Source organism: Cibotium barometz, chromosome 25, assembly GCF_041138505.1.
Source record: "Cibotium barometz isolate CiBa-2024 chromosome 25, ASM4113850v1, whole genome shotgun sequence".
NCBI lineage: Eukaryota > Viridiplantae > Streptophyta > Polypodiopsida > Cyatheales > Cibotiaceae > Cibotium > Cibotium barometz.
In genome coordinates, this window is record NC_141070.1 from 48887332 (window position 1) to 48914692 (window position 27361).

At 40.1% G+C, this 27361-nt stretch overlaps 2 protein-coding genes across 2 annotated transcripts; both read right to left on the reverse strand.

Moving 5' to 3' along the window:
• Nucleotides 1–11452: 11452 nt before the first annotated feature.
• On the reverse strand, nt 11453–13704 carry LOC147624671 (20 kDa chaperonin, chloroplastic-like). Its single transcript, XM_086819697.1, has 5 exons — nt 13424–13704; nt 12340–12519; nt 12084–12239; nt 11910–11987; nt 11453–11820 (listed from the first exon to the last, which is right to left on the reverse strand). The coding sequence occupies exons 1-5, from the start codon at nt 13583–13585 to the stop codon at nt 11647–11649; spliced, it is 750 nt and encodes a 249-aa protein (XP_086675823.1). The 5' UTR covers nt 13586–13704; the 3' UTR covers nt 11453–11646.
• Nucleotides 13705–21232: 7528 nt separating this feature from the next.
• On the reverse strand, nt 21233–22088 carry LOC147624672 (uncharacterized). The gene is made up of 2 exons (XM_086819864.1): nt 21413–22088; nt 21233–21342 (listed from the first exon to the last, which is right to left on the reverse strand). Exons 1-2 carry the CDS (start codon nt 22086–22088, stop codon nt 21233–21235), a joined length of 786 nt encoding a protein of 261 aa, XP_086675990.1.
• Between the last annotated feature and the right edge of the window lie 5273 nt (nt 22089–27361).

Below are 27361 nucleotides of genomic sequence, written 5' to 3' on the forward strand. Positions count from 1 at the left end.
ATGGAGCACTTGCAACTGGCACAGTGCTGCCAAACCAGCCAACACTAACAGCTGAAGATATGCAAGAGGGGCAAGCTGTCTTGATGGAGACCCAGGCAATAATGAAGGAAATCAAGAAGGGGAGAAAGAAGAAGATAGGGAAGAAAATGAGGGGGGTAATTCCAGATATAGCTGCCGAATCGCAAATATTAGAGGTGGAAGTGGCACAGGAAATCCGGGCATACCAAGAAGCATGACAAGAGACCATTAGCCAAGCCACACAGGAGCCCATGTAACAAGTTACTCCCCCGACAAGCCCGGCTCAACTGATATTCACGGATCTATCCCCACTCAAAGATTCGGCTTTGGCAGACATGCCAATAAAGACAGCACCCGAACAAGAAGCACCAGTACAGGATGAGGAAAGACAAGGCGTTGAGGTGGCCACAGATCAAGTACATGAAACAGAGGGCCCCCAATGAAGCAAGCAAAAGACAAAGAAGTGCAGATCCCTCAATCCCAAGCAAAAGAAGGTGGTTGGAAGATGAGGAATACCCCAATGAGGTCTCCCTACAGAAAATAGACTATCAACAATTCTTGCAAGAGACCATGGAAGGGCTGGATGAGCTGCTAAACCAACCACAGGTTGGGGCTGGAGGAAGGTGCAAGCACAAGTGCAATCTGGGAGCAGGAACAAAAGGTCTGGCAGTGCCACCTCCTCCCAACGCACATGCTCCACGACCATAACGCCACCCTTTGGAAGCAGGTTAACGATGCATGCACACAAGTGTAAACCTTAAAAGACCACTTGTTGGCAGCAGCTGAAGCTACCCATAAAGATGTCATCACATGAAAAGCTTGAAGGCCATGGAGGAGCAAGAGAACATATATAAAGCCCTGGAAAGAAATAACATGGTCCTCAGCCAAACAATTGTACAAAGAATCAAGGAAAATGTGGACCTCAAGGCAAAGTTAGAACAAGCTAAGGAGTAGCTTCAGAAAGAGGTCACCCACACCAATGAGCTTACTACAATTCATGCCCACCAAGTATAGGAACTCCAAGCCAATGCCAGGACCAAAGATGAAGAATTACAAAGCCAGATCCAACAGCTAACCTCACATCTAAAGGCAGCGGAGGAGAGGGCAGCTCCACTTACAGCAAGAGAGGGAACAAACAAACAAGGCCCATGTAGAAAAAATAAGAACACTTAACAACACAATAAGTGCAAGCCAGGTCGAAGTGCAAAGGAAAGAATTGGCCCACCAACAAGCAATGACACATCTTACACAGCAACAACAAGACATTTAGAGGTTGGCTGCCAAAAGGCTCCAACAAATCATCGAAGCTCAAGAAAGAGAAGCAACGGCCAGGCGTGCCCAAGAGGACTCAACCCGAAGATTCGAGGAGTTAGATGCTGCAAGAATGGTTTAGGAAATTGCAATTTCAAACCTCCTCAACAAGCAACACTGTTTCTCGCTTACAAGAGTTAGAATGTCAGTTGGTGATCCAAGACAGAGGGCAGCCAGAACCTAATGATGACCTTCGCCTACTCCTTGAGTGTGCCTCAGAGTTGGGTTAGCCAATAACTCCTCGGGCCCCTCAAACTCTCACCTTGTTTTTGTCTACACTAACACTCTCTTTACTTTAGTATGATATAGGCCTAGGTGAACTAATCCTAATTAAACAAAATACTGAAAGAGTTGCTGACCCTACAATAATAATGGGAGTTTTGTGAGGAGACATGAGGAGGAGGATTCTTCTTGACCTTGATCTGTGCTAGGGGGTGGGTGGCTAGGCTTGTGAGACTTTATAAATTCTTGTAAGTCAAGGATCTCCTTGGAACTGATAGTGGGATATTCAATGTGGGTAGCATCAAAATTGTATTGTACATTTGTTAACATGGCTTCTAAGTGCTTGTAGATATTAGAGTATAGCTTTAGAATGCCAAAAGGATGATATAAAGTAGACACATAAATTTAGATGCTGGTGAGTATTATATACTTCAAGCCACCCATGACTTATAATCCACTGGTGGTAACTATGTGCTACTACCTCATAGTTGGCTGGTGTCTCAGGAATGTCATCTGGGACAAACAAGTCTAATTTTATAACACTCTTGTCCAAAATTTCAAAATTTTGGAGGACCCGACATCAACTACAAAGGTTTAGGACTATAGGATGTAAAGGGTAAAAGAAGATGTCTAGTGGATTAGTTAATAGAGAATGTTTCACTTACACATTTATTTACAATTGAAAGCCTAAAATGTGATATATCAAAATCTTTTTGATTAATTCATTATAGATAATTCTTGACACATGTGACATGACATACTATTCACAATATATCACACGATAAAAGTACATAATCAATGATACTTCACACACAATACATGACACATAATACTGAGATGCCATATATGACATTTGGAAAGGCTTGTGTCCACATTACATGATACAAATGTGACATGACATACTATTCATGATATATCACATAATAAATGAACATGATCATTCACATACAATACATGACACACCCCGAAAAGTGACTACAAAATTTAGAATCCTTGTCAATCACTTCTAACAAGCCATGATGTACAAAAACGTGTTTAATAAACATATTTATAGCTTGTTGGGATGTTAAAGTTCTCTTGCATGAAATAAAATAGGCTTGTTTACTTAGATGGTCCACTATAGTCCAAATCATATCATTTTGATTAGCCATGGTAGGTAAGCCTATAATAAATCCATATATATTTTCTCCCAAGACTTCGTAGGTATGGGCAAAGGCATTAAAAGACCTTGAGTCTTGCCCTTGTAGCTCAATCTTTTCTCATTTACCATGCATTCAGCTACAAATTGAGCAATATCTTGCCTTATAGAAGGCCAATAAAATTCTTTGCCAACGACTTCAAGAGTGGAGAAAACACCTCTATGTCCCATATACAAAGATTGATGCATCTCTTCCATGACCATACTTCTAAATGGTTGCATTACGCACAAGTTATTTTCATAAAAGAGACAACCTTCATGATGAGAATAGCTATCTTGAGGGTTCCAACTATTGTCACGCATACTCATCCAAACTTCATAGAAATCTAGATCACTCCTATATGTATCTTTCATAGGTTCGAATGGTTCACTCTCAATAGTAGAAATATGGTCAATACTAGGCCTCCCACTAAGAGCGTTAATTTTCTTTTTCAAGTTGATACTATACCATGGGCTAAAAAGTTTGAATAAATGATGCAGGTTTGATATCTCTATTTGAGATTAGGGGGTGAGAAAGCAAGTGCTTAATACCCTTTGATCTATCTTAAATAAAAAATTGATCCCATTAAATAATGTTTCCAAATCTTTAGAGTGTGACTTTAACAATCAATTCCTTATCATATGTGCTATAATTACTCTGTGTTAGCTTTAACTTTCAACTCTCAAAGGCTATAGGGTGCCCATCTTGCATAAGAAGTTCCCCAAACTAGCATCATTACAACTACCAATTAAGGTCTATCAAAGTCAAGTAGTTGCAAACACGGGTGCATTTATGAGAGATTCTTTCAAAGCTTGAAAAGATTTCTCTTGTTGCTCAGTCCAACGGAAGATTTTAGTCTTCTTTATGAGTTCGGTAAGTGGATATGCCATATATGCAAAGTTATTTACAAACTTCTTATAATAACACACAAACCTAAGAATGATTGAACATCATGTATGTTATGAGTTCGAGGCCAAGTAACAATACTCTCAACTTTCTTAGGATTAACTCGCAATCCTTTCGGCAGAAACAATGTCACCCAAGTGCTCAATCTAATTTTGAAAGAAACTACTCTTCTCAGGTTTGAGAAGAGTTGGTATTCCTCCAAAAGAGAGAATACTAACTCCAAATGTTTCTCGTGCTCTTCGACATCTTTGCTGAAGACAACAAAGAAAACAATTACAAAATTTTGATGCTTGAGGAAGATTTGATTCATCGTACGATTAAAAGTTAGGGGCATTGGTCAATCCAAAGAGAATAATTAAGAACTCATAATGACTAGTTTGTGTCTAGAATGCTATATGGTACACATCTTCCTCAGCCATTCTAACTTGATAATATTCAGATTTAAGGTCAATTTTACTAAATATCCTAGCTCCTAATAAATCATATAGGAATAGGATATCTATTTTTCATTTATGCATGGTCGATTCAATGCACATACGATATGTAAAATTCTTCTTTTTCACTGTGATTTTGTTCAATACATGGTAGTCAATGCACATACGGTATGTATAATTCATATTTTTCACAAAAAGCACAGGTGCTTCGTAAGGTGAACTACTAAGTCATATCAATCCTCTTGCTAAAAGCTCTTCTACTTTCTTTTAGATTTATTTTTGCGCAATCATATTCACTCTATAGGGTGCTTTGCAAGGAGGAGAATTTACTGGTAATATCTCAATCTTGTGATCCTCAAGTGTAGTACTAGGCAGTCCAAGTGGTAGTTCATCTAAGAAATAGATGGTGAGAAGGATGAGTTGGCAGTCTAGGTGGTAGTTTATCTAAGAAATAGTATGAGAACTTGGAACAAAATAGATGGTGAGAAGGATGAGTTGGTGTCGTCTCTCTGAGGTAGTGATTGTATTAACTCTAGCACCAAATAGGTCCTCTCGCTTTCTCAAATCTCTCTTTTCTTGCATATGGCTAAGCAAAGGAAATTGTTCTCTTCTCTTTTGACTTGTTAGACAAATGGGCTTATCATCTTTGTGAATCCACAGCTTGTGAGTGTCATAATCTATTTGTGGATTATACTGGTTGGTGACACCAAAGCATACATAAGATCGCATCCACTCTGTAGTATAAAGGTGCTACTAGGAAATCTTGGTTATCCTCTTGGGATTGAACACTGATACCTAGGTCTTTAACCTCTTTTATGCAATTGTACTTTGTGCTTGTGAATGTAGTCTTGACCTTAAATTGTGATGTGGTGGATTCAAGACCAAACACTCTCATAACTCTTTCATATAAAATCATGCATGCTCCCTTCTCATCATGTAAAATAACAATTTCTTTTTCTTTTATAGTTATTTTTACTTTCAAAAGAGAATGAACTTAATTCTTGAATTTGCCTTCATAGTCGGTTTGTTTGTTTTATCATAATTACTCTCTTGCTTGGCATGACCATCGTCGCCTTTATCTTTAATCACGTGCATTGTCGCCACTCAGTTTTTGCTCTCCCCTACTTGATTTTTATTCTCCTCTAGACACTCGTGAGCATAGTGACTCTCCTTGTTGGTGCACATGTACCACTTTACCAAATGAGGCTTGTGACGCTCATTGTTAGTCTTTCATGATGTATCTGATTTATTTTCTTTTATGGTTGCATTTGGATTATTATTGTTCGCTTGCGGTTGGTTGGTGCTATCACTACCAAATTTGGATCTTTCAAATGATCTAGGAAAGGGGCTTCTAGACAAGGATGATATTGGTGCTTTAAATTCTTTAGAAATACTATTTTTCTTTTTACAATCGATAGCAAGAGATATGGCAGTGCTAAGAGAATGAGGATGGAGCATATTCACTTTGGCCCTAATGTTTGGCTTCAACCTTACTATAAACTTTCTTCTTTGCTCTTTCTCCAAAGCTTGGAGCTACAATAAAGTTTGCCAAATTTTTTCTACATAATCTAATATGTTCTCATTATCCAACTGCCTAAAAATATCCCATTGTTGCCCAGCTTTGCTTTTGTAATATGGTGATAGAAAATCTTTCTTAATCAATCTTTGAGAAGCTTCCCACAACCTAGGTTTATGCCTACTCTATCTAATGACCTTCCACCAAAGAGTTTAACTACCATTCAAATGGCACACTTGACTTTGTCCTTCTTCGAGAATTTCTCCCTAGAAAAATAATCATCAAGTTAGCTCAACCATGTAAGTACTACTCGTGCATCCTTTTTTTTGCTAATCTTTTGAAGGAATAATGGGGGCTCATAATGATCAAGAAGCATCATTGTGAAGCATAATGAAAATCTTAAGCTAAGGAGATTAAGACATGGATTAACATAAGCATATAGGAGTGATTAGTATAATCATGCACACATTGTATTGGCTGAGCTGCCTCTTAAATAGGCATCATGGATACATTGATTCACTGAAGAAACTTGTGGGCATGAACCTAGGGAGCATCTCCTACATCTTCTCCTAAACCTCCTCCATAAAGACTATAATCTCTACACCTCTCCATAACTCATGAGCTCTGATTTTTAACTCATCTACTAGTGTTTTTACATGGATAAAATGATTATGAACCTTACTCCCTTGTTCCCTAATGTCAGAAAGGATATTTTGGTGTATTTAATCCAACCCCCCCCCCAACAAAATATCCATGATTGAAGTTGATGGACAATTCTAGTCCTACCATGCTGGTACCCATAGGTCTTACTCTAATTAGGTTTACAATGCCATTTATGATGCCAGATGCTAGACCTTAGCTATGTTTACAACTAGTTTAGGATATGGGGATGAATGTAGGAGGGTAGGTTCTCTTTTGTCTAGAAAGCCTAGCTATCTTCAAGATAGTTGGCCTCATGTGAGGCTCCTGCTTCATTTCCACTTGAATATGCTTCCTCTTCAGGGGTAAGGCTTTTTGAGCCTTTTTCCTTGAAAAACAATTCTTCTCTTCATGGTTAATTTTCTTGCAGAAGTTATAAGACTTCTTAGGAAACTCCTTTCTCTGAAAAGATCCTTTGAAGGATGTCTTTGATCCATGTTTCTTGTGGCTTCCTTGGTTAAAGTAAGCTTCCTTGTAATTGTGACCTTGCCTCTGCTTGATCTTCTTCTCTTCTTCGAGAGTGGAGAAGCCTTTACATCCAATAGTGATGGAGAAGGGAGTTTGGTAAGTGTGGTAACAATGTTACCGTACTCATCTTGTGGTTGGCTCTTTAGAAGTACTATAGTAACTTCATTGTAAGATTCCTCCCTCGAGATTTTGAGGTGTAAAAGTGTAAAAACCTACCCTTCTGTTCTTGTAATTATTCCCCTCTCTGAAATAGAAGAAAGATCTTGTTTTACCCTGTTTTGGCCTAGAGAGAGAAAATGTCTAAAGAGAGATAATCCAAAATTGAGATATATTTAGATATAAAAATCCTCCTAGTGTCTAAAATGGATTCCCCTAAAACAAAAATTCAAAATTAACTTTCCAATGTGCATTTGGAATTAATTGAAAATGTGTATAAAGGACCTTAGCCTAAGGGTCTACATTTTCAAAAAAAATGAATTATGGTCCAATTAAGGTTCCAATGGGCCAATTAGATTTATCCAAGTGTGGGGATGAGATAAATCCAAAAGAATAAAAGAAAATACCCAAAAATGAGTAAATGCTCACATAAGATGAAGAGTTGACTGAGTACAAGGTTTATTAGTTAAAAACTATGAGATATTTTAGAATAATGATGCATTTTTGACACCTTGGTAAGGAGAGGGAGACTCTTGAGGTAGGTTCCTATTTCACACATGTGGAAGGGTTTTTAATTCAAAAAAATTGTGATATATTTATCTCTCCTCTCTCCTGGATCAAACCAAATCAAAAAGGGAGCCAAACTGGTCCAAATCTTGTCCAAATTAAGTCAAACTGAACCTGGAAAATTCTAGAACCCAGTTGGACTTGGTTAGTGGCCTCCCTCACCTATAAATAGATCCTATTAGAATTCAACCTAGATATTTTGGAGGATTATGATCAGTGATACTATGGTTCATTAAAAGATTGTTTTAAAGACAGCTGAATCTGTGAAACAAGCAATTTCATATTGGGTGTGTAAGTGGTGTGACTATCTTGAAGTTTGCTTGAAGCTAGGGGACCTGGGAACTCTTTTCCCTGGTACCGAGGCAAAACATAACCAAATTCCTAAATGGATCTTATCACTACAGTGGTTGGCTAACCCATGGGACTGGATGGGGTTAGGCTAGATTGATGGATCCCTAAAATGAGACTCAATTCTATTATGGTACGATAGATGAAGTAAATCCCGGATAGTCTTTGTTCTATATGGAAAAGAATCAACGGTTGTGCCTCTCGATGAGGAAAAAAGCGTTGGTCTCTATGATCCAAGTGCAAGTCTCTTCCTTGATCTGACCATGTGACTTATGGGTTCGGTCCAATCAGTTTGGTTAGTTAAGGCTCTTGACTACGTTAGAATAAAAATATCCTGGAGGAATCGCCCGTGCTTTCTGAGTGAGGGAAGTTTTTCCAGGTTCAGTTTTGGAAGAACCGAGGGATTAATCTCTTGTCCGGATATCCGTGGGCGAGGCCCTGAGTGAGAGGCTTTGCCCTGCGCAAGAAGTGCTACTTCCGCTGCTAGTACCCTCGAATTCGTTGCGCGGAGGGGGCAGGGATCTTTCATTCATTATCTTCAATGTGTTTGTTGATTCCTACAAGCTGGGTTAGAAGGCTCTTCATAGAATTTAGATGACTGGGAACAGAATCTCCCACATTCATTTTCAATTCAAAGAACTTTTTAAGAAGAGAGATTTTGGAGTTCTTGGCTTATGCTCCAAATAGTACATTAAGTGTCTCCCGAGCTTCATTTGAGGTGTCTTTCCCATCGATATGGTGGATGAGATAAGGGTAAGTGCTTTTTCATCTTTTGTTAGCCATGTAGCCTCTACATCCCTTATGCTTGGTTTCTTATCTTTACCATTTGCAACATTCCACAATCCTTTTTTCATTAAAGTAAATTTAACTTTATTTTGCTAAGTATGTAAATTCTAGCCTTCAAACTTATCTATCTTCATTAAATAATCCATTGTAGTAGGGAAGGTCTTACGTTTAGGATGAATACCCAAAAAGCATCCCTTTACTGATTGTAATGGCAAGACAATCTAGAATTCACCCTCTCCATACATATGCATGTTATTGCTCAAAAATTCACTTAGACCCATAGCCCCTACATAAGCATAGTAGTGTGGCTTCTTTTTATCTTTGTAATCTTCATTTTAATGTAGTTTCTATTAGATGACTCACCTAACTTGTCATTATGAAGATTCTGGTTTCCTTTTATTATTGAAGAATTTCCATTTGGCCCATTTTTCCTCCTCACTAGCACATCTATCATCCTCCTCTTTTAGGCCAGAAATACAAGTTGGTTTCTTCAGCATTAAGCCCAACAATTTGTCTTTTAATCTGTAACTTCTCCAGTTGTGCTGCCCATTTCTTCATTCACACCTCCTTTCCTCTGCTCTCTCAGTTTACCTACAGCTCTAATAATCCCTTGCATTTCATTAGCAAAAGGCCTCCAAGCACCCTCTGACACCACTCTGCTTTTCAGCCTTCTAATAGCTTCCTTTGTATATTCCACAAATAAGACATCCTTAAGGAGAAGATTACTGACTCTCAGCTTCCTCTATATATTCCACAAATAAGACATCCTTAAGGAGAAGATTACTGACTCTCAGCTTCCTTGTGGGAAACTGAGAGAGATCAAGGCTATCCCCATCATTGACAGACCGGCACCAATTCAAAGGCATATGATCCGATAAAGCAGAGCTATAGTCAATTGATACTCTCAGAGTACGGAGTACCCATGAAGCTTGTTGGCTAAAAAATACCTTGTCAATTTTGGAAGAGGAGGAAATATATTGCAGACTAAAATATGTGTGACCCAGGTTATATCTCCAGTGCCAGCTATCGATCAGACCCAACTCCCTTCTTAAATCCACCCACGTGCCTTTTTTCTAACCTAAAAGGATAGTGCTACCACCACATCTATTCACTACCCTTTCAACCATGTTAAAATCTCCCAAGAGAATACAAGGAACCTGAACATTTAGATTAGCAATCCAATTCCACATCTCACTCTTGACTTTATGATTGTGAGCCCCATACACATTAATGAGCCAAATTCTTTCTCCCCATACCAAAACCTCTACCGCAAGAATCCTACCATTAGGGTGATTAGCTATTATGCTAGGGCTGAGATCATTCCTTACAATCGTCATCACCCCACTATAACCTGTACTTACACCCCCATAAAAGATTGACCAATCGCTGAATCTATCCTTTCTAGAAAATTTGCCAAAAAGATTATGCTCTTGTATAGCCAAAGTTGAGTAATCCCATAGCTTAACTAACCCCCAAAAGGAGGCATTCTTTTTTTAAAAAAAATCTTTTATCCCTTCAACATTCCACATGCATCCTAAAAATTTAGTGAATTTATTCATGACAGTGTGGTTTCTGGAACCATATCGATTATTTCCTCATCCCTAGGTACAACATCTTCTTTCTGAATCCCTTTCCAAGCTTCTTCAACCATGAAATCATACCTTTCTTCCGAAGAGGGGTGACTCTCACTTTCCTTCAAAGGGCTATAGGGATTAGAATACATACTAGGACTCAGATTGCATGGGGATTTGATAATTTGACCCTCTACCCCTTTTTTCAATTGGTTTTTCCTAGCTTCAATCTTTGCTTGTCTAACACTAGATTTCCCTTTTACCTTAACTCACTCTCCTTCCAAAACATCCTCACCGACCTCCCTCAACACTTCCTTTCCCTTAGACTAGCGCTCTTCGCCACTGACACTCTGGAGAAAGACTATAATGTGTTGTTCGATGTTGATGAGATTAGAAATTCAAATTGAGGTGTTTTAACACTTTGAGAGTAGAAGATATAATCCTCATTACCTACTAATTACATCCATGGAGTTAAATCTTGGAGAGGTTACTCTTTGAAGAAAACCAACAAATTTCAAACTCCAATAAATTAAAAAACCTCTTAACGAGGTGGAAAAACTTACAATATATTATAAGTGAATTGATATCTACAATAAGGTCACGAACAAGGCAAAATGGCAAAGGAAGAAGGTTCCTTATCCACTGATCGAAAGTATTGTACAATTTATTTATCCAAAGGATGGAGGAAAAGTGGGTTTGCATGTTTTCAAAACCTCTATGCTTCCATTATACATTCAATTTTTGTTTTTTCCCACAAACCCCATGCTTAAATTCATCCTTGAATTTGACCATACTAATACCACTCTCAAAGGATATTGTACTTGAAGATTTGTCTTGTCCAAATTAACTAATATAATAGTATAATTCTAATATCGTGAACAAAAAATTAAATCCTTGCACCAAGCATAGACAAAAAAACATAGAATAATAATTGAGACACATCCATCCCCCCTCATTCCTCCTATCCCATACAAGATACTTTAACCATATTCACATTACATGCCATGTTCACAAAAGCAACGTTTGGAGCCATTGACAATGCTTTTTTCAGCAAAAGTAATCTTTGTTCAAAGTCTAAGGTATAAAAAATAACAAATCTTTTGCCCAATAACTATGTACAATGGACCTACCGATATTAATTCCAAAATGGTGCGCACACGTGCACTAAGCAAAAGCAAAAAATAATAATGTTTGCACCTAAATAGAGAGTTCACGTCCAGTGCCCATCATTCAACAGTGTTAGGCCACAATTAAATTGGAATCACTCACAAATTAATACAAACATGTGGCAATTAATTAGACTCTCACAACCAATTACTATAATGTGAATACGAATTTGTTTAGACTCTACTCAACAAATCAATTTACACAGTACAAACAATTCTCTTGTACAGGAAACTCACTGCACACACTAGTTTAAGCCGCACATGAAGATTATGCTTGCAATGTAGACCTGTAACATTGAGCTAGGACAGCACCGCTAGCACATCAGCAGCTTTCAGTACAACATATTGTGTCCCATCTTTAGACTTGAAATCACTTCCCGCATATTTAGAATACATCACACTGCTTCCCACAGTTAGTTCCAAAGGCTTTCGGGCACCATCTTCACCATAAGATCCAGACCCAACAGCTTTTATCTGCAGAAAAAGCATACAAAACATTGATACCCACTAGGCAGCATTCAGACCTAACTGGCATTCAGACTACCCATGGAATATTTTTCTACCGTTCCAATCACAGGTTTCTCCTTTGCACTGTCTGTGAGCAGAACACCACCAGCTGTTTTTTCCTCCGCTTCCGCTACCTGCAAAGCAATGTCAGCTTGTGCCATAGAAACACCACATAAAACCTGTATAAGACAGAAGGTATCACAGGCTGCTACAGTTGAATTTTTCAATACCTTGATGAGTACCCTGTCATTCAATGGTTGCAAATCTTGAATATCATCTGTTTCTAGAATGCCTACAATATCCTCCTCCTTAAGTAATACATGGCTGATCCCATTGAATTCTATTTCTGTTCCTGCATACTTGGAATAGACAACATTCTTTCCACTCTGCAGACACAAAAACAAAGCACGAGAGCGTTACATACTTACTTCCTTGACCCATATAAAATGAGAGGAGTACGAGAACACAAAGACACCATGAGCAAACCTGCAAGCCCACTTCAATCTTCTTGTCACCAATAGTTCTGCCTTCACCCACTGCAACAACTTCCCCCCCTTGTGGTTTGGTTTGAGCTGTTGAAGGCAGCAAAATGCCACCTGTTGTCTTTTCTTCCACTGTCTGAATCTTGACCAACACCCGGTCGCCCAGGGGTTTCAGTGCCGTGAACTGCAGTGTGCAACGTGATGAAAAGCCAGTATGAAATTCAAAATGTAACATTAAAGGATCATAAAAGAAATGTTCAAGGCAAGTACATGACCACTTTGGTCAATATCATTAGTCAGAACATATGCAAGAGCTTTGAGGCCATGCAACTGAATACAGAAAACCAAATCGGAGGTGGGTCTTGAAGCTTAGCAGCTACACCAGCACCAAGGACAAACAAATCTGGTCCCTTGAGGGTTTTAAATGTCTACTGCCGTTTAGTCCATGCCTTGGGGTTCAGGCGCTTACTGCATCATATAGTGCATGCATCAGATAGATTTTTGCGACCTGCTGCTACAACCTCATTACTCTAAATCTTCCACAACTCATCCTGACCCCTAAGCACAGCTTATCAAAATAAGGCTTTGGTTGACTGCCGCTACCATTAGACTTTTGAGGCCTATGACAACACCTGGTAAATGCATTGGAATGAATCCTTACAGCAGCAATTTGGAGTATGCTTTGCAAGCTCTCTAAGCGCAAACGGCTACCAAAACCAGGACTATCAGAACATCCAAGTTACAGAAAATGTCCACACAATGCTTGAAGCCTCTCACACCTTGTTGAGTCCAGAGAAAGGGAAATGCGGAGACAAGGGCTTCGCATGCGCCATCAGACATTAACTCTACTCCATAGACTAGTTCTTCGCCCTATCAAGTACACTTTAGGGCTCCGGAACTTATCAAGACAATTAAAAGTTAGGGTTTCGCAACCTGAGATTAGGGTTACAGGACGATAAAGAACTAGGGTTTTTCTTCTTGAAGACTTAGGGTTTTGTCACCTACAAAGTTAAGATTTGGCAGACTAGCAGCTACAACAAAAATTGAGGTCAGGCATTAAGGTTTCAAGGGCCAATGGATGTACATACCTTGGAGGCAACTGCTGTAGCAGCTCTGACCCGGACGCTGCACAGAGGCCTGGAGCGAGCCGGCAGGGAGCGGGCGGAGGAGGGTAGCTTCAGTCCCAGGAAAGGCTTGCCCTCCACCATGTTGAGGGCGGAGGAGGCACCCAGATGCAATGAGGACGCCATGCTTGAACCTTTGAACAAAGCAGAACTGGAGAAGCTCGGTAGAGAAAATGGCTAGGGCTTCCACCCTGGCTCTGGCTGGGTGTACAAGGTGCTAGTGATTCACAAGAAGAATCCAGAAGACCATAGTAGTTATGGCCGGTTACACACTTAGGCCCCATGTGGCTGCCCAACCTTTTGTGAGACAAGTTCTATTGTCCACAATGTTGGGGAGGACCTCTCTTTGCTTTGTGCTCTTGAAGAAAACACAAGCTGACATTGTGTTTTCTTGAAGCTTTGCTTTTTTGGGTTAAGGCGCTATCATCAAAGCAGAGAGAAGAAGAAGAAGAAGAAGAAGAAGCAACCACCACCAACAGTAGCAGCAGAGTTACACCACCGTCTCATAATCTTGTCGCTATGCTTTCCTGGACTTCATAATAGACAAAAGCTTTTATACCCTAAGCCGAAGGTTATTAACGCTAAGTGCCTAAGGTTAAATTAACACCTTGTCTAAGGTTTAGGTTGGAGGTCATTCATATGCAACGGACTCCACGATCTACCAATTGTTTGTGTACAAAGTTTTTGAGAATCCGGAGATTCACACCTTGCTCTTGAGAGGTGTTCTACTTGCTCTTCGCGGTCTATATATTAGTTCGGAGCATATATCTGTCATCCTTGACGATGTACCTATTGCTTGTGCTTGTTGAGGTGTCGCATTTCTACACGGCGGCATCAGCCTACATCAACTCAAGGGGCTTTTATGGAAATATGGAATCTGGTCACTATGTACCACAATCATCAAAATTTGTACCTCTAAGCCAACAAATGAATGATTCAGGAACCAAACGAATTTTTTTATGATTGATGCATATGTTAGCACTTCTAGCACCACCTCAGACCTCTAGTACTCAGCCTCTCGTGGATGCTTCTCATCACTCTCCTTGTAATACTTATCTTGTTAATTCTTGTTATGTGGTACTTGTGAGTGCTCTAAATATTATTGGAGCTATTGTCTTATTGATTTTTGCATGAGTTTGTGGATTTACTTGAGGTTTAAAGTTTATGTGAGTATGTGAAGGTTACATAGGATTCCCTTAAGTGAAGGTTAGAACTAAAATCTCATATTGGAGTGCAGTGAATCTTGAGCAAGCTTGGGCTGAAATCTCATACTAGAGTGAAGTGAACCTTGGGCATGGGAAGGGAGTGAAGCTAGGAAGAAAAGAGAGAGATGGGCTTCTGAGAGGAAAAGAAGATAACAAGAGGAAGTGTGGGGCTGAAGAGTGCGATTATGGAAAGTATTGTGAAAGTCCAAGTGTGAAAGTCCAATGGTGAGAAATATTCGATTCTTCCTTGCTTCCAATAGGGGTAGAAACCATACGATCCACAAATTCATCCTTTGTCAAGGACTTTGGCAACTTGGAGTGCATGACCTCATTATATAACTGTGTGTACCTTTCTTTTTCATGATCATTGGAAATTATGGCTATTTCTCCTTGTTTTTACATCAACATGCAATGTTGTTCGGACTGTTTTGACTTTATCAAATCTTGCCTATCCTTTTCTTCCTTTCCATAGGGCTTTGACAATGGTAATCCAACATGAGAAGCATCTTTTGGGTTCATTTGAAGTGTTGTTTTCATATTTTGAGTGTTCCCATTATTGGAAGTTCCCACCTCAAATACAACATTTCCATGTCGACTAAGCTCATAAGATGATGGATTTGGGAATGACCTTTGTGGTTGTGAAAAGCCTCTTGTCTTACCAAGATAAGTGTTAATCTTTTTTGCACACCTTTGCACTTCATTTATCTTTGGGAATGATCTTTGTGGTTGTGACCAGCCTCTTGTCTTACCAAGAGAAGTGTCAATATTTTTCACACACCTTTGCACTTCATTTATCCCATCACCAAGCTTCTTGAAGCCCTCCTTCATAGCATTAAACATTTGCTCCATGAAAACATTACTCTGCCGCATATGCTCATTGTTTTACCTCAAAAGCTCACTGTTTTTTGGAAGCAAATATCCCTTTGAGCATCCTTTATAGCTTCGGTGATAGTAACCTTTAGCATATCCAAAGTAATGTGCTTCAAAGAAACTTGTGCACTTTTACTTGTGTGCCTTGGCATGCCCTCATTCACTATGTGATCACTCATGTCATGTAAAGGCATTCCCTCTTGTTCACGGTCGCCCATGGTACCAAATTAGGGTTTTTGGTGCTACCGATGTCGAAATTGAATGATCAAAGGCTTGCCGCATTCATCTTGATAAGAGGAACACTCCTATCACCATGAATCACCACTTTGAGGACCAATGTACCTCTCTATTTTCACTTTTAGCTAAAAGTCAACTATGTGAGATTGACCACCCAAACGGTAACAGAATTGGAAACTTGGGTCATTTGGAAGCTCTTAGGTAGTGCTCTTAAGCTATGTAAACACCTTGAATTTAGTCCGCACTATTTTTGACCGAATTAGGGTTTTCAGTCTGACCAAACTAGCCCCTTTGCACCCTAAAATGGTGTCCAAATCAATCACTTGATGGCTTGTTAGATTTGCCTTAAGATGCCCTTTTAAGGCTTCCGAGTGCCCTTGAGAGATCTTGAGTGGTTTGGGACTGAATTACACTTTTGTCCTCACTGTAGAGTGTAGGAAAATCATAAAAATTTGACCATAATCTCCCCGCAATATGGACCAAATCTCAATCATAATCCACTAGCATTTGCCCAATGTCCAATCATGACATAATGTCCCAACAAGTAATCACCACCAAAAGCATACACTTGCCCATGAAGCTTTTATGCTGCTTTGATCATTACCAAGTGTCCATGGCATGCTCAATCAAGTAACATTTGGCTTCCATAGCCTCGACATGCTTGCAATGTAGTCGAGTTGTGTGTCGAAGGAGCTCTTTATGCTTGCCAATCTCCTGGCCAAGCCTTCCCACCCTCATGCCTAGTTCGAATATAGGCATAAGTTGGGGCCAAGTCTTCACATCCAATGTACCTAATCCCCCTCCTTGCCGCTTTTCCCCAAAAGTACTCACAACAAGGAGAGTTCATGCCATGCTCCCCCCCCGAGCCTCTTCTCCAATGCCCGAGGTACCCTCACAAGCATACTAGATGCTAGGAATTAAAGTGAGAGTACAAGTGAGGTGTATGTGGATGTAACTTGAAAAAGAGAAGGTAGAAGCACTTACAAGTGTTTAGCATGACTCATGCTATTTTCATATTATCCATTACAATGAGCATGTACTCATGCTTTACCTTAATCATCCAAAGTAGCTCCGATACACCAAATCACATCAAAACAGCATCCAAATAGCATCCAACACCATGTGAATCACAAGGCATATGACTTGCAAGGATTAGCTTCAAGTAAGGGCTCCCAAGATCAATGCAATCATTGGCTCATGTAGGCACATGCATGTGCTTGTTTTAGGCTAAGATTTGGCACTAATGTGAAGCCACAACTCACTATTTTCATGTATAGCACTTCAACCCTTTGACATCACTCCATAGACATCATGAATGAGCAAGATAATCATCCAAATGGAAACTAGAAGCTTCAATGATCAATGGAAAATCAATAAGATGCAATGCTTGCTTAATGCCAAGCAAAAGCACATGAGAAGGCCAAGAAAATTTCCAAAAATTATAGCCTTAGCTGTACCATACTCATGCATCCCCAAATCACTTCAATGGTAGATATATTGACCATGCAAAAGCCTCAAAATATCATGGACATAACATCATTGCAAACATGCAAGAAGGTAAAGTAATGGCATTCAAAGCACTTAAAACGCAGCCATAAGCATCCCAAATACACATAGTCAAGATGTTTCTTAGCAATGACATGCAAAACATTTAAAACACAGCCTTATTGTATGCAATTTAAAATGAGAGAAAGCCTTGCAAAATGGCTTTCAAGTAGCTGCCATCGCTTGTCTTGTTGAAGGTGTTGAAGTTGTGAGATGATGGGAAGTTGAAATCGCACTTCACACAGTCGAATCAATGGAGAAACTCATAACTCCTCTGGCCAACCACGCACAGTTCCTCACAGCTAGCCACGCATAATATTTGCTACAAATTCAACATTAAGCTTCATAAGCTTCTTATGCATCTAATTAGGCTTCAACTCTCACGAAAACGCGCAGCATGTGGACCAACGGCAGTGCATAATCATTCACAACCAGCAGAGAAAAACATGAAGGAAAAATGTTGCTTCTAATGCTTAAAGCAACTTCTCAAGCCGAAACAGTCTTCAGTGAGAGCACCACAGGTCGTGTAATGATGGGGAGAGAAAGAAAGAGAATGTACTCATGATAGAGTACCACATGCACTCAAGGGAGTACCACCATAGCCATGGAAGCTTGGAGCTCCAAGAAGTATGATTTGATTGGTCAAAATGATTAGATGCCCCTAATTACAATTTGTTCACTTATATACTTGTCCATCTTTTCACAATCATTAATGTTGGGCCCCCATACTTTCCCACCCATATCCATGCCCATGGGCTTCCCTTATGTTCAAAACCAAGCCCCGTTCATTACACTGGCCATTGCTTTCTGGGTGGAAAGTGGAACTAAAGTCCATCTTAGAGCCTAAATTTGAAAACAAAGCTATCCAAAAATGATTGCAAAAGCGATAGTCTCTATAAAAAACAATGAGTTTAGGAAAACCATGATGAGTGAAAAAAGTTTTAATAAATATCTTTGCAGCAAGTGGAGCAGTCAGTGTCTTCTTGCATGCCACAAAGTATGCTTGTTCGCTAAACCTATGTACTATGGTCCAAATCATGTCATTATGCGAGGAAGTAGTAGGTAATCCCGTAATGAAATCCATTGTGAAATTTCTTCCCATGGACCATTTGGAATTGGCAAAGGCATCAATAGTCCATATGGTTTTCCATGATGATGCTGGACACGTTGACAAACAATGTAATCAGAGACATATTTTGCAATATCTTTTTTCATGTTAGGCCAATAAAAAAGTTTTTCACATGATGTCAAAGTAGAAAGTATGCCGCCACGATACCCAACATAAGGTGGTTTATGCATTTCTTGCAAAATGCATAATCTTTTCTCAAAGAATATGAAATCATCAACATATGAATTACTATTGAGAGTGTCTACGCTTTTACAACTCAATCTGGTGTTTAGGAGATGATTACAATAGATTTATCTCACAGCATAAAATCACCAAAAATTACATTAAATCAAGGGTAACCAATTTGTATGGAATGGTTGGAGTATCAAACCATCTCCGAATTGCAATCTGAAGTTATAGGGATCTGTATCAAATACCTAATGATTAATTTGAACCCTCAATTGCACCAAAAAAATAGTGATTAGCATTGATTAATCACTGATTAGCAAATTAATCCTCTATTTTGTGTGCAAAAAATAGAGTATGCGGGGAGCCCAGATCTGAGGCCTTTGAGTTCAAATGAGCTCAAATGCTTTCAAGGCTATCAATAGCAATCAGTCTAGTAGAGGATTAAGCCAAGAAACACAAGATTTGACCAAATATTGAATGCTTAATCCATGTTTTACCAAAGTCACCTGCAGATTTGATGAAGAGCTTGGATCTCACTGTAGTAATCATTTGCCCCATCTTCTTCCCAATAGGTGGAGTACACCTCACAACCTGTCTATGATAAATGCCAAACCCAACGCTCTGTGCAACCTGCTCAATGGTCACTCCTTCTTCCATAGTGTAAAGGCATGTAAAGAAGCCTCGATCCGAGAGACAAGAATCAACAACTTTAAAAGTAGAGTCATACATGCCATCCCCAATCTTATTCCAATATGGAATCTTGTTTGCAACACAACCTCCAATGATGATATTTGAGGGGAAGTCTGCAAATATCAACTCCACACAGTAATCGGACCCTCTACTCTTGACATTCCCTACTGTGCAAATAACATTCATGGCATCAAGCACTTGCTTTCCCAATGAGGATACATCCTCCATGTTCACAAAAGTAGCTGCAAGGTCCTCAATACTGACATTGAAGGCATAAATGGTTCCTATAGATAGGTTTTTGACATTTAACACACACAGTCTCAAGTCAAAACAATCGGATCACGATAGAGATGAGGTAGGAAGCTCACATACTTGGAGCTTGCAATGTCTTGGTTATGATGTCAGTTGGTTGTATCCCGCCTGCACTACTATTGGATGTCTGTTGTTGTTGACTCTGCTCCCTATTTGCTTCCATTGCTCGATTCACCTCCAATTGGTGAGAATAGCACCCCTTTTCCGATGCACGATTCACTATTTCCCTCCCTAAATTCACTGGCAATGACTTACGAAAAGAAGCCGATGCAATCGATGTTGCATGTGATGTGGATGTGGCCTCATTATGATCAATTTGCTGGCTACGAAGCTCCAATATAGACTTATGTTGGCGATACAGATCAAGCTCCTCCACAGGCACATGGTTTCTTTCAAGGTCCAACCACCACGGGCAGAAACGAGACTCTATGCTTGACATGGCCTGTTCAATGACAAACATGGGTAAACACAACTCACCCTCAATATGAACATGTTTCTCAATCATGGATTCAAAATGACAAATTCAATCACTTACTCTTCCAAGCTTCAAATCGGCATACATATAAGATTGATTGTCAACACAAAGCCACACACTAGCGAGAGGGGGTAAAATATCCAATTGGTGCTCCTCAATTTCAGAAAGCAACCATCTGCAAGCCAAAGCCCAAATGATAAAACAACACACAGAAGGAAGCATGCATGTTTTTTAACAAGGAATATCTGGGTTATGTTGTAGGAAAACCTATAAACGACTCGCCGTGCAGCACTTTGTAGGCCTGGTTGATGGTCAATATCATGGCTAAATTTTATGCCTCCTTCGTGCACTTTGAAAGCCCTTTTGAAGTACTTTCTTCTGCATAGAACAACAAAAGAGGTGAATCGGCTCTCACCTGGCAACCTGACTCGATCGGCATTTTTAATATCATTTTGGATTCTCAAACCCAGCTCCGTGATCTGAAGCCAGTAGGAGTACATGTGCAGCCATTCCCTAACCTTTGTCTTATCATTTGGCATACCCTCAAGTGATCGCACTGCAGCCTGAGAGTTGTCCAATAGCTTGACAATGTGAGCCTTATCTGTGTCTCTGATGCAAGTAGAACCTATCATATTGAGCTTTTCCTCTGTGGCCACATGATTGGTTGACGCGCCATGGGAGGGAGAGCACCGCACACCAAAAGGCCTCACCGTTGGAGGGATCAGCAATCCTTGCATATTTTGATGTTTTTCCTCTGTAGAGAACTACCTTTCGAGTCACATTCTCCCTAGCAGACTCGGCAAGTGGTCCATTTGATGCCTCATCAATTTTTTGCTCCATCTCATCCTTGAACAAGAGCCAAGTCATAATCTGGATTGGCAAATGAAGCCAACTAGGCCTTCCTCTGGCAGATGCACTCTGCATCTCTCTCTCAACCCACAGCTTGTCCTCATTGTCCAAATGTGCCATGAGAGTTGTTAGGTCGGACTCTCCCAATCTTCTTAGTTGAAATAGACGATCACCAAATGTGGTTGGCACAAATGCATAATCATGCGTCCTACAAAACAAAGAAAAAATATGTTAATATTCTTGAGTACAAACAACTTACTTGACATAGAAGGAGACTCTGATAACAAATTAACTTACTTGTTCAACTTGGACAATGAAAACAAAAGCTCACCCACATCCCTCCGCTCGAACACATAAAATTTACAGAGAACACAACAATGCATGGACAAATCCCCTTGAAACCCTGTAATAAAACACAAAATTAGGAAGGACAAAGAAGCATAAGAAACTATAACATCCCAATGAGAACTCACCTGTAGAAATACAGTCCATCCAAGCATTGTGTCGATTATTACCATCAAGAATATGCACCATTTTTCGGCTCAAGTACGGACCCCAATCAGGGTCAAGTGCAAGAGTTTCCTCAAATTGTTGATTCACAGTCCTCCAATGCTCATCCCAAGATTCCTCCCTCTCTTGTGTCAATGGTGTCTCCTCCCCTTCCAAGTCCATAATTGATACTGTGAAAGCTCCCATGCTCTCAATGTACCCACCTAGTTTTTTGAAGCTTCGAGTAAGAGACTTATCTGTTGAGGGAGAAACCTTTCGGATTGCCTCCGTCTGGATCATCCTACAGAGAGGAACACGTGGAGGTGGAGACCTAAATTTGACTCCTATCCTATCTAAAAAGGCTTGTGGAGTAGATGTCTCAAGAATCTTCCCAAAAATATCAACCTTATTTTTTTTCTGCTTGCTTCCTTCAGTTTGGGTTGTGACAACTGTTTCTTCTTGATCCTCTAGTGGATGTGTGTTCTCTTCCCCCTCTATCTCTCTCCCAGTATCCTCAGTATTCTCACCTTCATCCTCATTATCACCACCTTGAGTATTCTCACCCTCATTTTGATCACCTTTATTTTCCTCAATTGCCCCCACTACATTTTGTCCATCCTCCTCATTTCTTTCATCACTATGTAGATGCTGCCTCTCCATATCCACCTCTAGGTTAGTGTCATCTATGATATGTACCGCATGCTCTGTAGTAGGGTTTGAGGAGGCGGCCTGCTCCAAAGTGCTGGAAAAATCAGCTTGCCTCCTTGTGTGTCTCGATGAGCTCTCACCTGGGCCAACCTGCACACTCTTTTTCCGCTTAGCAAGAGGTAACTCATCCATTTTTGCACAACAAGAACCTTTCAAGCAAGATGCTCTAGTGAAATGACTCGAACTCATTTAAAAACCAGATAGCCATGCAAAAATACAAGAACAAATCTTCAAATAGTATTCTACTCGTATTGTATAATTAATTGATTATTTTAACAGCAAATTCAGTAATACGACACAAACTTAAAGAAAAGGTGGCACATTCACTAAAGAGATTAAATTCAATTCAAGGCATTCAAATTTATTGGAAAATATATAAAGATTCGGTAGCCCAAATCTGAAGGCATTCAATATTAAGTACTAATAAACTTTAGAAGTGATATTTCACAATCCAACACTTTTTTAAGGACAAACTTTTTTCTTTTTGTGCTATTGTTCTTTAGATGCACATGTTTGGTGGTCTCCTCTCTCGACTGTGTGAGCCGTTTCTCAACCAAGAAGACATCAAATGTGAGTTTTTTGAGCTTCTTGTATACACAAAGTCTGCATAATATAGACAGTAGTAAGAGAGACAGTCTATGCAATGTGTTTGAGACAGCACCATATAGATAGCATGTTCTTACACTACTCTCTCCAAATTTCTGCCGCCGCCGCCGGGGGGATCCAAGGGGGGCCGGCGGCAGCCATTTAGGCCCCCCTTGGCGGGGGAGTTCGGGGGCAGCGCCCCTGAAGCTTGAAACGAACTCAAAATCGTGATGATTTTTTCAATGCTCGGCAGCAAAACATCCTATTATTTTGTGCGCTGGGCACACAAATTAATTCAAGAAAAATAGCAAGAGGTAACGCCGCACATCTCATACTGTGTGTGGAGTGTGGCAGCAGCAAAACATCCTATTATTTTGTGCGCTGAGCGCACAAATTCATTCAAGAAAAATAGCAAGAAGTAACGCCGCACATCTCATACTACTGTGTGTGGAGTGTGGCGGCAGCAAAACATCCTATTATTTTGTGCGCTGAGCGCACAAATTCATTCAGGCAAAATAGCACAAATTCATGGATAATGATACCTTTCTGTGTCTCTTTGTTGGGGAGAAAGATTGGAGTGGGGAGAGGGCCCTGCGCATGAGATCAGCGTTTCTTTGCTGGGGAGACGTATGATGCTTCATGATCGCTTCTTTGCGTGTGTGTTCGAGGGAAGATGCTTCTGTGTGGAGGACGACTAAAAGCCTTAAGTAATTGCTTCATAAGAAGTAGCCGACTACTAAAAACCCTAAGTTAGGCACTGGACAAATTTTTTTATCCTAACACTAATGAATTTCAACACTAAAATTTAAGGGTTTGGTCAATATTTTTTCGATTTTTTTAAATCTATAGCACAGTTATGCTATGGCATCCAACTGGCAGAGTTTTTGAAATCTAACAGGAGATTATGAAAAAGTGCAAGAACTAACACAAAGCAAATATGTGTGTGTGTGTGTGCGTGTGTGTGTGTATACATACACACACACACACACACAAACATATATACATATATACATGTACTCTTTTTGATACCCTTCATTATGACTGTTTTTGTAATAAATATTTTTATTTGCTTCTACCCATAGTCTTAAAATGAGCCTGGTAAAATTGTATTATGGCTAGTATATGCTATTGATTAGAGCAAGAACATCTAGTATTAAAATATTTTTGGCTAATATTCAATGTAAATTCCTTAATTGTTGTTGTGATTGCATTATGCAGGGAGGCTCGTGTTTTCCTCCATTCTACAATGGGTGCATGCATCCGAGTCCCCTTCTTGAATGGCAAATGTCTTGTGTCAATCAACATGATCCGGGGGAAGCTTGGAACTATTGGTGGGATAAATGTGGAGGCCTTACTTGAAATTGGAGGAGAGTATGAGCCCATTTGTCCTTTACACTTGTATGCAGGGATTGGAGACGAGGCATATTTTATCCTGGAGCATTCACTGTCCTCTGTATATATTGCCAAATCAGAGAATTATTTTGAGACCCCAGAACAAGGCCCCTCAACTATATTTCCTCTCGGTTCTCGAAAGAGTACTCCAATGTAAGTGGCATTAACTTTGACTTTGACATTTTTTGTTTTGCATTGTGCATTGAATTAGAGAGCATTGTGCTTTGCAGTGACTTGGACACTGAAGAGATAGAAGAAATCAATGTCCAAGCACATGGGTCATTGCAAGAGGAGATAGAGGTCTCTCCTGTGGAAAAGTGCTTTCAACATTTGGAAGAGGAAGATGTTCAGTTTGATACTGCGGTCTCTTGCTTTCAAATAATCCGCATGTTACCTCCTACTGATGTCTTGCACACTTTAATCCATGATTGTGATTACAAAGGCAAGGTAAAAGAGCTTCCCAAGGTGTACCCAGAGTTCAGTACATATGAGCTTGAAGGTGGGAAAGGTATGGAAGGGATGGAGCAAAAATACGAGGGCAACATTTGGACAAAGCCACAAACGCAAACTAGGGCCAATAAAACTTTTGTTCTTAGGAAGAGCTTCTGCGGGGGAACCTTCCAGTGCATGAATGAGCACTGCTCCTTTAGGACACGTATGAATCAACCAAACAAACTCCATTGGAATGGGCAGCTGATAAAATCTCCAAAATATGGGAATTTAGCAATTGGGAGCTTCGGGAACCTTGAGTGTTTTTTCTGCAAGCATGTGCCAATGTGTCTTAAAGAATGTCCTGCTTGTGTCTATTATTTTATGCCAAAAGAATCAATGCACAGCAGACTATTTATTCATTATGGCAAACATACACACATGGTTTCCAAGGGAATGTGCCGAGCATCGATACGAAATATCAAGGCCTTTGTAGCACGTGCAGTGGGCATTGACCACAACGCTGGGCCCAGAAAGGTACAAATGATTGTGGCAAGGGAGGTGGTTCTAAGAGCATTCACTGATGATGACAAGGCACAGGGAGAATTCATGACAGAGAGGGAGCTACAGGAGATGTCGCAAGAGTTGCAAAGTTTGATAAATGATAAATGTCAAAAAGTACGTAGGAAGTGCAATTTAGCAAGAATAGTATGCAATTATCATCTTTAATACACTAAGTATGCTTTATGAATGCAGGGTGAAGCAGATGGTAATGCAAACATGAAAAACAACACGGCCTCTGGGTGAAGGATATGAATCCATTCTTAATCTAAAAAGAACATGCCATTTTGAGTTCTTCCATGGTTCTCGATTTCCATTGCAAGCCACCACTACTACTGAGCGTTGCTTTATCTTTAAGATGTCTACTAGACCTGGTTCTGGGATTGACATTGTTCGGCGAATGGACAAGGATGGTAATGGGGATCTTAATCAAGCATGGGTCTGCTTTGATCATGTGCATCGTGGATACTGGATGGCATACAATGGGAGCACATGTTTATGACCACATGTAAGTTACAAGCGGTAGAAAGCATTGCTTAATTTGTGTCTTTAATATAACTCTGTTTCCATTTGTGGCATGCAGGATTGGTGAGCTATTGACAATAGCAACTTGTGAATTTAGAGAAGAGGATGAGGATGCTCAAGTCATGTTTTGGGAAAATATGAATTTGGTAATGGTGGAGCACACAGGGAAGGTAGCAAATTTTTTTGGGTTTATGGGGGATGAGGCTGGCGCTAACTGGAATGCAGTGAGACGTGTCTTCAACGACGGAAAGGAGATGATTGAAAGGGAAAGGTCATGTTTATGGCATTGGGAAGACAACCTTCGTGTCCACACGCAGAGGTACATCTATAGCCCACATCAAGAAAAGCACAGGGAGATGTGTGAGAAGTGGAGGACTGCCCCAAACAAAGAAAGTGCCCTTCAGCAATTTCGCAGGATACGAGCATGGTGGGCAACCGGCAAGGCAGCTGATAGAAACATCCCTAAGCTTCTTAGCTGGTTGAGTTGGTGGCACTATAGGGTTAGTCGATGGGGTCATTTCATTTTAAAGGTAATGTTTGTAAGAGATTATTCATTATATTATTGTGTGCCTCCTACTTATGTGCACTGCATTGTTTTTAATCAATTTCTACCACTCTCTTGTAGGATGGAGAGCCTATTGTCAATGCTCTTGTCCCAAGGACAAATATGTCAGAGACCAAGCATGCAAGCTGGTTGGCAGGGGAGGGGTATAGGCAAAAGATTAGTCTTTATGATGCTTGTGTGACAGATCTAATCAATGCTTACTTCCAATGTGCCAGACAACTGGCTTTCTTGGAAGGAAAATACATAGGTTGTGGGCCTACATTGGAGCTTTTGGTTGAGAGAGCTCTTTCTCGACAGAAAGCAAGTCCATCCCTAATAGCTACCTCATGAGCAGTGGATGATGCAGTGTGGCAGGGACCCCTATGTTTTCAAATAGGGTAAAATTCAAGGGTGAGAATAAAACTATTCGAGCCAAAAGGCCACTACACGACTCGACAGAAGAAAACTTTGGCAACTCTAGCCATAGGCCTGAGTTTAACTATGTGACAAGAGAGAGGTTAGAGCCTGCAATAGAGGTCGATGAGCAATGCAAAGTTTTAGAGAGCCTTGAAAGTGATGTGCATGATACAAAGTGGGCCTTGCGGAGGATACCAACAGTGAATCGAGTTGAGTGCAACCACTGGGCATCAGGGAAAAAGTGTAGCTCAAGGTTGCGAGGGGGTGATGTCAGTCCTTGTTTTTGGAGTGATTGTCAACTATCCTCCTGGAAAAAGGAGAAGTATTGCTATTTTTGTAATACAGATGTTAGGCACACTTGGAAAATTACAAAGACAATATTACATCCACCAGAGGATGTCCCTTGTGTTTGGCCCATTGCTAAAGGTACCAAGTTACAAGTGAAAGAAGCCTGCAAGCTTATTAGAGCAGGATATGACATTGGTATTCCTCTTGAGTTTTTTCTAGAAAAGGAGCTTGCAAAAGGCACTAGCGAGACAAACAAGGAGGTGAAACAATTTCCATATCGACGAGGAATTTCAAAGGCTGCATTTGGTCAAATCACTGCAGCCTTAGATATGCATGCAGAAGTTGTAGGCAGCCATATACATATAGAAGGGGTAAAGGAAACATTTAGTATTAATCCATTGACCAATGGGAGCCAAGACACACCTCTGATAGAGGTCACTATTCAGAAGAATCCAATGTGTTCATGTGTGGAGTTCAGAGATAG

Excerpts from the sequence above, each read along its gene's own strand:
- LOC147624671 (XM_086819697.1), bottom strand. The coding sequence starts at position 13,585 with ATGGCGTCCTCATTGCATCTGGGTGCCTCCTCCGCCCTCAACATGGTG. Across the intron at positions 12,240-12,339 it reads AGATTGAAGTGGGCTTGCAG|AGTGGAAAGAATGTTGTCTA; the intron begins GTTTGCTCATGG and ends TTGTGTCTGCAG. Across the intron at positions 11,821-11,909 it reads AGAAACCTGTGATTGGAACG|ATAAAAGCTGTTGGGTCTGG; the intron begins GTAGAAAAATAT and ends CTTTTTCTGCAG.
- LOC147624672 (XM_086819864.1), bottom strand. The coding sequence starts at position 22,088 with ATGGAGAGGCAGCATCTACATAGTGATGAAAGAAATGAGGAGGATGGA. Across the intron at positions 21,343-21,412 it reads GATGGACTGTATTTCTACAG|GGTTTCAAGGGGATTTGTCC; the intron begins GTGAGTTCTCAT and ends GTTTTATTACAG.